Source organism: Pygocentrus nattereri, chromosome 22 (genome assembly GCF_015220715.1).
Source record: "Pygocentrus nattereri isolate fPygNat1 chromosome 22, fPygNat1.pri, whole genome shotgun sequence".
In the NCBI taxonomy this organism is placed as follows: Eukaryota; Metazoa; Chordata; class Actinopteri; order Characiformes; family Serrasalmidae; genus Pygocentrus; species Pygocentrus nattereri.
The window spans coordinates 33,077,939-33,090,513 of record NC_051232.1 but is presented as its reverse complement, the minus strand read 5'-3'; the positions used below and the strand labels follow the sequence as shown (position 1 = coordinate 33,090,513).

General features: G+C 44.9%; 1 protein-coding gene across 3 annotated transcripts in view; it reads left to right on the top strand.

Moving 5' to 3' along the window:
• The window catches only part of tp53bp2a (tumor protein p53 binding protein, 2a), a 49,282-nt gene that overhangs the window by 903 nt on the left and 35,804 nt on the right, over positions 1–12,575 (top strand). For 2 of the 3 annotated variants that reach the window (XM_037532669.1, XM_037532668.1), the window contains exon 1: positions 8,044–8,166. The exons of the other annotated variant lie outside the window; for it this stretch is intronic. In XM_037532669.1, coding sequence (XP_037388566.1) covers positions 8,131–8,166 — 36 coding nt within the window. In that variant the 5' untranslated portion in view covers positions 8,044–8,130. Of the gene's footprint in view, positions 1–8,043; positions 8,167–12,575 lie in introns of those variants that run through there. 3 annotated transcript variants of the gene reach the window in all.

The following is a 12,575-nucleotide window of genomic DNA, read 5'->3' as shown; positions in this document are numbered from 1 at the left end:
TATAAACAGTGCCTGATGCTTCAGACGTTGTTTTATGGTAGGTTATTTTTGCGATTAATCGATTTATTTTAATCTGTACATCGTGGAGGAATATATGTAGGGTGTTCTAAGGCAAAATAGTCCCCAAAGAAAGCTTGCTTTTTTTCCCATTTTCTCCTCTAGTTTACCATATTCAGCTATCCATAGGAACTCAGAGTAGTCGTGTAGGTTCTCTGGTGGTTCTGGATGGTAAATAAAGGGGCTGTATTTGTGTTGTAGTCATGGCGACGCCTGGTTCCCATCACCACCACTGTAAAGACGTCTGAACCACTTCACGCCTCTGTTTACATCTCAGCCGTTTAATTACACAGAATTTTTGAAACATTGGTGGAGTTTTCCTTTATTAACGTCTGGTGTTATCTAGCCAGTTGGGCCAGCAAAGGAAGCATGTCAGTAGCAGCATTTCTCATTCTGATGGGACGAGGCCGAAACCTAAGTCTGACTCGCCGGTTTACAAAGTTTCCTCATGACTCAACTCTCTCTCTACGTCTTCATTAACATGCCAATGCCATCCACCATCAAACAGTCAGGCTCGACTGAACCTGCAGCACCGCTACCGTTTATTCAGCTGCCGTTTATTCAGCTCCCGTGCGTCTGTCCTGCCTCCTTTTAAAAGTCAGGAGGAAGGAAAATGTCCAGCGGTGGAGATAAAGGCAGAATTATGAGGAGGAGAGGGCAAGAAAAGCTTGGAGAAGTGCCAGCGCCGCTCCTGAGAGATGCCTGCCTTCTGCTGCAGTGGGATATGCAGGCTGGATGGAAGTGGAAGCTTTCCAGTGTTTTCTGTTAACAACCCCCAAAACACGTTTTCTTCAGGGGAGCTGTGAGTTGGCGCCTCATTACTGGATCTGTTTATCGGATGATCGTAGAACGTCTGGCCTGTCTGTAGTGAGCCGACTTGTTTCTGCGTAATTAAACGGTTAAGACGTGCACGACATCATTCAGAGCGCTTTGACGTGAAATGCCTCTGCCAAGAGAAGCTTTTCGAGTGAGAAGCGTTCACAGTGGCGGTGACAGGAACCTGACGTCCGAAGCGTTTAATGCCTCTCGAAGCTGGAGCGTGAAGTGGGAACGGATGCATTGCCCGATGCCCGAGACGTTCTTTTATGTCAGGTTTGTGTAGTAATAGTAAGTCAAGCCGGCCGGATTTGTGGTGTAATCTGGAAGATTATGACATCGAAGGTGGTAATCTTTCCGGATTATACTGCAAGTCCAGCTGCCTGTTAGACAGCGTGTTGAGCTGGGTGTCTCCAACCCTTTGCAGGCACGTTACCTGCGCTATCAGCACGGCCGACCACTCTACACGAGCCGATACCATTTCATTGGGTGGCAGGGTTCCCTGTAGGCCTGCAGCAGTTGTCTGAGCACAAAGCCCTCCGCAATTCCAGAAAGGCTGGCCTGCTAAGAGGGATTGTTCTTGGCTAAACACAATAGAACCAAGGAGCTTTTATTGCACGGCGTGGGAGAGTGTATTGTGTATAAACTGCTGCCGAGCTCTGATAAGAGACGCTCTTCTTTTATGAGACCTATTCCAGTGGAGCAGGGCTGACAAAGCTTGTTTGTAATTCTTCGCTCTGCACGGCGCACAAGCCTGCGCTATACTAATTGGCCTAGCTAAATGGAGCACAGTTATCTGATGAGTGGACAGTGGCAGTATTTTTCTGATGATGCTGGTCGTGTCAGGGAGAAATGTTTCCGACTTCGCTCCCGAATGGAGTTTGGACCATCTGTCCTTATACTGGAGTTCAGGAGATGAAGTGTTTTTGGTTTTACACTGAATTTGTCCTTAGGCTACGTTCACATTACCAGGTTGAAGTGGCGTGAATTTGATTTTTTTGCCCTAGTGTGACTCGGATCTGGTGTTTTCAGGGCTGTGTGGACACAAATCCGATCTTTCTGCGTACGATCGGAGTCACTGTGGCTGCGTTCACATTACAAGCCTCGTTGCTCGAATCTGAGTCTCTCCGATGGTTCACACTCGTTTAGGTAAGAGACTCTAATCTCTCGTTAATGTGATGATCCTTCTCCTGAAACGACCCTCGGATACGTATCCGATTCGTGGCCATGTGACCTTAATGTGACGCTCAGATCGGAATTCATGTGCTTTTTCTCCGTTCCATCATTCAGCGTTACCATGGCAGCAGCGCCGAACGGTCGTTAAAGCCTATAACCGGTGGAAAAGCAGCTCCTCTCGCCCTTTTCTCCTCCGTCTGGCTCTAATAATGAAGCTGAGAGCTGATCAGAGTTAATGATCTTCTCAGCGAAGCTCGTTCTGCTCGTTAGTTTGTGCTGATGATGCAGCGATTCGGTCACGCGACGTTACTGAGTAGGAGGAGCTCATGAGGGTCAGTTCAGGAGCCGGTTCATCACATTAATGACAGATTTGATTCACTGACCTAAACGATTGTGAACCATCGAGTCAGAGAGATCGGATTGACTCATGATGTGGACGTAGCCTTAGTGACGGCCTGTAAGCAACACCGTCATTATTCACTGAAGCCTTGGTTTTTATGATCGAGAAAATGTCCAGCACTAAGGAAACTCCTCACAATCACGTTCATGTTCTCAGAAAAGAGCAGGAGCGCAAGGGCATCGACAAAAGAAGTCTTTATTCTTTGTTTTTAAAATTCAGTTTGGCACATGGGCAGCTTAAGTAGCCCCATTCGCCCGTTAACAGTGTGGATATTGTGACTGATGCTGAAATTTGAGTCATTTAGGGGGATGGGAATGGATTTGCTTCGAGTGTGTGGGATGGTGGTCTCTACTGAAACACTTGAACGCGTTCAGCATCGTGTCATGAGCTAAATCATTAGGAGCAGCTCATTTTGGAGTACAGCACTCTCACTGCAGAGCATCTTCTTTTCCTCCTGGACCAGAGACTGTTGTTCTGCTTATGTGGTACAAATGCAGTAGATGTTTGAACAGTAGTACTTGTTGTAGTCTCTGTATTAATTACACTCTAGCCACTAAACACGCCTTCAACAGTGCGAAGGGATGTGGCCCCTGGATTATATCTAATAAGCCCCAGTCCTTATATAATGGGTCTCAAATTAATGACTCTGCTCAGTTAGTAAGATGTTGAGAACATGACGATAAGTCAACGCTTGATCGGTGCAGTGGCTGGAGTTTAGAGTTAGATGTGGTTTGACATGAAGCGCCTCTGCCTAGAGAATCGTTCACAGTAGTGGTGATAGGAACCAGACGTCTGAAGCGTCTATTTATTAGAAGACCCATCAGCCTATTTGTTGCATTCTTAATCTACATAGCTTTATAATCTCTTCATTAAATCCAGATTAGAAAACAGTATCACACCATCCTAACTCGACTAAACCTCCTAAGTCCTGTCCTAACTTTAGGATGAACCCCAGCAGGGTCCTGACTTCTGTTTAAGGCCCGTTTCTCTGGTTCTGATGCGGCTGAGTCAGGCGGCGTAGTTCACTACCAGCATAATGAGCTTCATTTATTCCCACTGTAAAACGCGGCTTTCACTGGGAGATGTTTTTCTCTTCTAACTCTGCGTTTTAAACATCTCAGACGCTTCCGACTCGAACTCCACCGCCTCTCTGATCACCTTCCTGTGTTAACATTGATGAAATATTCCAGTGATGATGGTGAACAATGAGGAGACGGAGCTGAACGTGTCCTCTGTTTATTAGAAGCACTGACTTTACCATGCTCGGCTAAAGAGTTTGGGAAATGGAGACTGAAACTGGTGAGCGGCGACGCTCTGATGAACAGCAGGGGGCGCTCTCACAGCATTTTTAATCTCAAGTATTATTATTGCACTTGAGATTTGATTTCACCTTTTTGGCCTGTCTGGTTAGTAAATTTCCTTTTTTAACGTTATTTTGATCACTTGTTTAATTTTTCAGCTGTATTCTTCTTTAAGAAGATTTGTGTCTGATACTTGGTCTGTCGTGTCAACTGTATAAACGTGTAGGAAGTTTCTGTAGTACACATCGTGTCGCTTTTGCTGTGCTTTTGGAAATAAACTATAAAAGGTTCTGTCTGAAACAAATAGTCCGGTCGAAACAAACTAAGAGCGCCAGAAAACGTGGTGATATTGAATTTTATCAGCACTGCCCGCCCTGTGATTGTGCTGTTTGTGCTGCAATCTTGGACATTGAGTCCCGCTCGCCGTGATTATGCCCGTTGGGCGTGGTCGAGGACGCTGTGCCTGCCACTTCAGCCTACCGCCTTCGGATGACCTCTGCTTTCCTGGCTGAGCTGCTCGTCCCCAGGGCTCGCGGCTCTGCTGGGTTCAGCTGTCTGACTCTGCGCTCTGCTTTGACAACAGCTGGTCGACTCCGAGCTACAGGTAGGCTAAACACTAATTGCCTGCTAGGATGGTGTTCAGTTCCGTCGCTATTTACTGTGTGAATCACAGTCTTTGCTGCGTGTCGAATAGGATGTCCTGCCGTTTCGTAATGGTCAGGAACGGCATCGGTGACGTTTCTGAGGCACGCTTAACCTCTGTGCCCTTGGAGAAACTACCAGTATGCAGAGTAAGGGTGTGTTTACGTTGGTAGTTTGGTCGCCTCTTTCTTCAAAGCAGAGAAAGAAAACTTCTTCTGAATTGTTTTGCATTCGTGCTTCAAACCTGGAGATGTAAACACAAGGCATGGACAGAAAAGACCAGACTGATTGGGCATCATTTATGAAGTACATTTGATATAAATTTAGTTTTTCTGTTTTGTGATGTTCTACAGCAGCGGTGGCGTCTTACGCTTTTCAGCCTGTTAAGTAGGAGGTGTTAATGTGTTAGTATGTATTATTGTATTTAAGTGTCACTGTATTAATGTGCCATTCGTTTCATGGCATGGTTATTCTTGTCATGTGTCTCGCTGTTGTCAGAAGAAAACCTCCAAAATCGCCCAATACGGTGAAAAAACCTACTTTACTTTTAGTGTCAGTCAGTGGAACCAGACTTTTGTCTAAGTCGTTTTGGGCTGTTTCGTTTGGTCCATCCTAGAATTTACACAGGATGTAAAGAGCAACAGGCTTTGACAAATTAGGACAGAAACTGAAATGTGGAGATGCAACGTTCAGACACCAGCGATATGAAACTAGGCGGCAGTTCAGCCTGTGTTTGGTCTGTTTGGACATTTGTCTGGAAAAGATCTGAGATCGGCCTCCTTAGTGGGTCTCGGTCCACTTCCCAAGTTTTTCATGGTGATTTGTCACTTGTTCTAGCTAACTGTACTAGTACAGCAATCACACCAAGGTTCTTTTTGATCGGATCAGGTCCACCACATATAAACACCCCCTGATTATTCCTTCAGCAGTGATTTGACAGCGCTACCCCAAACTGTACAGAAGTGTAAAGTGTCCATTTGACTAATGCGCTTTCTCTCGCTCTCTCTCTCTCTCTCTCGCGCTCTCGCTCTCTCTCTCTCGCTCTCTCTCTCTCTCGCTCTCTCTCTCGCTCTCGCTTTCTCTCTCTCGCTCTCTCTCGCTCTCTCTCTCGCTCTCTCTCTCTCTCTCCCCATCTCTGGTTCTCTCCCTCTCGTGTTCTCTCTCTCCTTTTCGTGTTCTCTCTCTCCCTCTCTTGTTCTCTCGCGCTCTCTCTCTCTCTCTCTCTTTCTCCATCTCTTGTTCTCTTGCTCGTTCTCTCTCTCTCTCACTCTCTCTCTCTCTCTCGCTCGCGCTCTCTCTCTCTCTCTCCCCATCTCTGGTTCTCTCCCTCTCGTGTTCTCTCTCTCCTTTTCGTGTTCTCTCTCTCCCTCTCTTGTTCTCTCGCGCTCTCTCTCTCTCTGTCTCTCTGTCTCTTGTTCTCTCACTCACTCTCTCTCTACCTCTCATTCTCTCACTCTCTCTCTCGCTCTCTCTCTCTTTCATCTCTCGTGTTCTCTCACTCACTTTCTCTACCTCTTTCTACCTCTCTCGTTCTCTCTCTCGCTGTCTTTCTCTCTGTCTCTTGTTCTCTCGCTCACTCTCTCTCTACTTCTCGTTCTCTTTCTCTCTCTTTCATCTCTCGTGTTCTCTCACTCACTTTCTCTACCTCTCTCGTTCTCTCTCTCTCTGTCTTTCTCTCTCTGTCTCGTTCTCTTGCTCACTCTCTCTCTGTCTTTCTCTCTCTGTCTCGTTCTCTCGCTCACTCTCTCTCTACCTCTCGTTCTCTCTCTCTCTCGCTCGCTCTCGCTCTCCATGCTTTCTTGCCGTGTCAGCCTTCTCGTTTGATTTGATCAGAAACAAATTGAGTTTATACGAGAGTAGAAAAGTGAGATTGACTGTACAAGGACCTCACTATTGACTGCATGATGGCTTTATTTCTGTCTCTTATTCGTTTCCAGAGATACGCTTAAAACTTCCCGTAGTTAGGGCTGGACGATACGGCCAAAAACGTTATCACGATAAAAAAATTTGTCAGTCAATTTCGAGACATATCGCGGTAAATGTCAAATCATTGTTTCTTTCAAGTTTGAAGGCCGACCTTTGCTCCTGAGTGGTTAATTGATCTCGGTCAGTATGTGACAGACACTGGCCAGTCTGTCATGGGTCAGTGGGAGAGAGATCCATATCAGAGCGCATCACCGTGTTCAGACACCAGCTGGCAGACTGGGTTTCTCTGTACGGTCGTAGTGGTTTTAGGGGTGAACCGCAGTATATCTGGCGCTCGCTGGGTAAAAGCATTGACTGCAGTATGAACCTCCTTTTTAGGGACGTTTAAACTGAAATCTGTGTTTTTGTGTCTTGTTTGATCTACAGCATCATCAGTTCGCTGTGCTGTGTGAGTGACACTGACTCAGGTTAGCCAGGTGCTAAAAGCAGCCAGTCTGGGAAACCAGGGTTCTCCCACTCTCCAGTGCCTCACAGCTTCCTCAGTTTACTTTCATTTAAATCAGTGCTGAAATTTGCATGAACCCACTTCTTTTTAACATATATTTGCATGTTGGTCAGTTAGAAAAAGAAAAAGACAAAACCGGAAAATGAGAAGTGAATCTCCAGCAGGTGGCGCTGATGCTCGTTTTCATTTTCCTTTTCGTTCTGACCGTTAAAGCGCGTCGGCGCCGAAAGCGGAATCACAGACGGCCACTTTGCTGCTGATTCATCCGTTTTGCGTTTTCGTTTTAATTTTGTCAGATTTGCAGCCGATCGCCATGAAAAAGAAAAAAGAAAGTAAACTTTGCGTTTAGATTTTAGTTTTGACACGTTTTCTGCGTTTCATGAAGAAAAGCCAAAGCCAAAGTGAAGCTTGTGTTTTCTTTCGTCTGTTAGCCTTTTCACTTTAGATTTGGCCGTGAAAAACCAGAATAACGACTAAAACGAAACGACGAATCGGCGTTTTCAGTTTATTTTTATTTTTGTCACAAACGGCTCGCGCTTACGTGAAAAATGAAATTGCAAGTGAAGGCATTTCATTTACAATTTTGGCAGGATATTTGCGCAGATGTTCGGAAAAAAGGCAAAAAGAGGTCTGCATTTTCCTTTTCATTTCCCTTTTGGCTGGATTTGCCTCCCATAGAGGAGGTCCTTGATGAAGATGAGATGCTGCTCACCTAGGAGTGAAATGTTTTACAGCTTTGCTTTGCTTTTTAACCTGGTTTTAGTATTTCTCCCCAAAGTAAAGACTGTGAAATGTTCTATTATATTGTTTGTTTGCTCTTGCTTCAGCAAGGTGGTGCTTTCTGAAAAGGCTTTTTATTTCCCAGGATCATTTCTAGTTAATTTCGGACCGTTTTCCACTATAAATGTGCCTTTTTTTTAGTTCAGTTCTCATTGCCTGAGGCTCATTCCTCTGTGTGCCTTTGCATTAGGCTCCCAGTATCTCTGTTGTCTGTTTAATCTGTGGGAGTGACTCAAAACATTCCCTCTTCCTGCAATTGGCTCTTTTGTGTTTGTGTCTCCAGAGCTCCGCATGTCCGATGTACAAAGCAAGGCCAGATAAGCTTGTTCCCAGGACGTCAGGCACAGTAAGGGACTTCAGTGTTGCTGGTGGTTTTGAGGATGAGGGATGCTGTTATCTTGAGCTTATTAGTAAATTGTACCTTTTTACGACGGGGGAGACGTACGGACCCAGTTTTCTGACATCTGTGCTTGATACCGAGTACCGATCCGGTCCCAGTGTTCTTTAAAGGTTCTTGTGTACTGTAGATGCAAAGTGACGTCAAGCTTCGGACGAGTAAGCAGGTAATGTTGGCTTTTCTCCCTAATTATTAATCAAAAAAATCTCTCCAATCAATATTAATATACATCTTGAGCTCATTTCCTAACCTGAAAACCCATATAGACCTACTTACATACATGACATGGCCAAAAGTTTGTGGACACCTGCTTGCCCAAAGTTTATTCCAAAATCTAGAGTATTAAAAGGAGTTTGACCCCTTCTGCTGCAGTGACACGGCTCTACACTTTGGGCAAGGCTTGCCACTGTGGAAATGCTGGAGCATTGCTGTGAGGATTTGGTTGAGCATTAGTGAGGTCAGGTACTGATGTTGGATGATCAGTTCTGGGTCACTCCAACTCATTCCTAGAGGTACTGGTTGGAGCTCCATCACACCTGAGAACACAGTTCAAAAGTCCCCTCAGCACAATCTGGAGTCAATTCAGAGTCAGCGGAGAATGTGCTTTAGATGGTTCTATACTGAACCTTTTTGAAAATGGTTCTATGTGGCGCCAAGAAGTTATAACGATAGAAAAACCCTTTTCGGTGCTACATGGAACCCTTTTCGGAAGGGTTCTGTGTAGAATCATATACAAAAGATTCACTTTCAATCTGAAAAACTTTCAGGATGTGAGAACCCTTTAATCATGCAAAAGGGGTCTTTTGGGTATTTATGGTTCTACATGGAGCCACTGTGTTTGCTAAAGAACCACTGAAGAACCATTTTTTTGAAGATTGTATATTTAAAATAATATATTATTTTTGTTGATGTTGACCTATATATTTTTTTTCCCCGTCAGTGGCTGTAAGTAAGGTTTGGTCTTATATTATGAGTATATAATGATACTCTAGTGAAAATAACGAGACGCCAGTAATTAGTTTAGGATTGTGCAGATTTGTAGATTATGTCGCCGTTTTATTATGAGTGAGAAACAGTCTTGAATGTGGTGGACCGGCCGTGTCTGGCTGATATCCGATCTATTTGAAGGTGTGCTGAATTACTGCATCACTCTCCTGTAAAGCTCTTGTAATTTATAGCCTGACTTTGTTTTGGAGGATGTAGGTTTGTCTAAAGTACGATGCTGGGAGTCCAAGTGAGGTACACTGGACGGACTCGGTGGCCACAGCTGTGGCCTTTCTTTGAACTGCCAGCACAGAATCCCAGCTTTAATCAGTGAAACCCGGTCTAGACACAACAGGAAATGGTGTGCACCTGTGGAGAGTGCTTTTTTACCTGCATGCCTCAAAGAGCATTCTCTTTCACAGCGCTGCACAGTAGAGTGTGGGTTCTGCTGAAGGAGCCTGTTTCACAGCCGAGGCCGTCGTTGCTTTTTGCAGCCGTGAATATTTAATGCGCAGCAAGGCATGGTTTGTCGCTTTGCTGTCGTCGTGTCGTGTTGTGGATGCAGGGAACCAGCCTCGTGACCGGAAGGTCGCCGGTTCGATCCCCAGAGCCGACAGTTCATGACTGAGGTGTCCTTGAGCAAGACACCTGACCCCCAACTTCTCCCCGGGCGCTGCGGATTGGGCTGCCCACCGTTCCGGGCAAGTGTGCTCACTGCCCCCTAGTGTGTGTGTGTGTGTTCACTAGTGTGTATGTGGTGTTTCACTTCACGGATGGGTTAAATGCGGAGGTGAAATTTCCCATTTGTGGGACTAATAAGGGTCAATTAATCTTAATCTTATTCACGGCCTCCCGACATTGAATTTTTGTGAGGTATAAACATGCTGGAGCAAACACCTTCTTGTAGCTTTTGTGTTCTTCTGTAGTCTTATTTTAGTCCTACGAATGCATTTTAGCTCAGTATTAAAGGAAATGAGCTCTACTCTTATGGTTCACACGCTTTCGTTTGGCGTACAATGTCAGTTCACCTGATTCGCCCACCTTGCTCACGACGAACGCTGATTTGAGTGCATCAGTCGTATTATAATTCTAAGACCAGCTGCTATGAACCGTCACTTTCGAGAAATACTCAGAGCAGATGCTTTATTTCCCTCTTTGTTTGGGTTTTATTAGTGGTCTGCTTCTTTCCACTGTTGTTCCGTCACCCTCCTTGCTTGCGATATTTCTTGTAGTTGGAACGGGATGAAGGTCACATGCATCCACTGCAAACTGCCAACTCATCCGGTGCAGGCTTTCAGAGTCCTGGATGGGCAGTTTTGGATCATTAAGTTCAGTGCTGAGTGAATGGAGCTGCCTGGCCTCAATCTGCTGTAATTGCGCCCTCACTCCCTCTCTCCTCTCTTGAAGGCTTGTCTGGCCGCTTAGAGGTCCTGCCGTCTTTAGCAATGTTAATCCGCTCGTCCTGTACCCTGTTCGCAGGTTGCTGTGTTTATTTCTGTTTACAGCTGGGAACCACTAGCCTCGGCCTTTTAGTTTGTTGTCGTGCGGCGAGCTCAGTCCGTTTGGACAAAGCCGAAATGTTCATTTGGCGGATGAGCGAGCCGCAGCTGTAGCCGAGGTGCGTGATGGGTAAGGCTGACTGTGGCTCTCTGATCAGGCTAACTGTGAGGTGAGGAGGAGTGGCTCCCCAGGGGAAGAGGCAGGTCTGGCTCTGGCTGCTGAGGTCGGGATGCTCTGAATAACTGAACTCAGTTTCAGCGGTTTGTTTTGGTGCTGCACAGTGACTTAAAGCGATGAGTAGATTATTAGATTATCATATCTGAATCAAATCCATTCAAATCCTCTTAATTTGTTCCTGAGCCGTTTCGCGTCCCTGTGCTGGATATTTGGTATTAAGAGACCAGGTGACTGTTTTGTGATGTTACAGCGAGCATATGGTGATAGAAAAGGGGCTTATGGTTACTGTGGTCATTTGGCATAACTTGCCGAACCCAAATTGGATAGATTCTTTGCATGGCATCCTCGTGTCTCCTCTCTGTTTGTCCATACGGTACTGTGTCACACTCGTATATTCTAGCAAATATTGGCTTTGTGGCCTTATTTGCTTAAACATACAAGAAATACAAGCAAACAGTACCAGGAACATTTCATTTCAGAGCTTCCCCTATAGTAAAACAACTGAAAATCCAGCTTAACACTTGCTTAGAGTGGAAGAAGTTAGGCTTAGTTTGGCTTTCTGTTTGTTTCTAAGTACAGGGAACATACTGCCTGTGTTAGCTGGCCATATACGCTGCAGATGTGGTTGATTGAGTTAATTAACGCTGGAGTCCTCTAATTGATGCGTCAGTGACAAATTGAATTAATTCTTTATTACATTTGGCCACCTGTGTTTTATATGCCGTGTCTAGAGAGCCTGGGCAGAAATGCCTCTGCGGCATTACTGATGTAATGAACGCATTTAGGCAATTATTGAAGGTCGTGCATGTCTTGTGACCCTGTTTACAGAGCACATATAAAATAAAACAGCTTATTGTACAGTTTTTAAATGATGTCATTTTAGGAAGGACATGAGCGTTCCCCAATCTCCGCCCACTTCACTCTCGAGAGGATGCATCCAGATGCCTTGTCTTGATTATTGACCCTGATTTCCATGAAACACGGCAAAAGAGAGACTCACAGAAGCGACAGAGGGGCTTAGTGTATATAGATTTATTCATTTCTCTATGCTGGTTTGAATGTAGAATATTTTTGTTGGTATACATGGTATAGATTTGACCTATTTTAACAGAAATTAAGGGTTGCACCGATGACGAGACTATATTGAAATCGCAATATCTGATGCACACAGCATTTCACGGAAAGGAAGTGGTTGTGGGTGATGTACCTGTTTGAATTATTTCTAAGGTGTTGTTATGTCACAAATACACCAGAATGTACATAGAACGCACACACAGAGTAAAACATGCTAACGAGGGTGTCTTACTTGAATGGCTGAGCTGTACAGTCAGAGTGAATGTTAGTCCAGTTTGTTATTGAGGGAGCAAACGTTAATACGGACATATGGAAGGAACGGCCAGTCTCTTGGGGTAATAACAGCCTGTAGTTTTGGTTTAACCTTTAGCATGTCAGTCCACTAGCCACGCCTGTGTGACTGTAGTCCTGCTTGTTGCACACCTCCATCACTCTGCTGCAGTGCAGGCTCACAGTCTTTTACTTCATCAAAGCCGGGAAATCCGCTGCTTAGCTAGTGCTGCTGTTAGTGTGAGCAAATGTAATTATTACTGAACTTCGGAAATTCAGACATGAATCAACATTCTGCACCGTTTTTGCAGAGCCAGAAAAGCCTGTGTTTGTATATCACTCGGTCCTGTTTTTAATGAAAATATTTTGCTTGTGTTTCAGTTGTTAAACATGGTTCTTATTGCTAATTTGTAAAATAGTACATACTATTTATATAGTGAATAAACAGAAACAGGTTAGCCCTAGTTTAGAGTGTATGGTATTGAGTGTATTGATAACAGTACTCATTATCAGCCAATGCTGAAGGATGTATTGTAAGAGCGGAAAAAGTAGTGTTGGTGGGCATCCCTA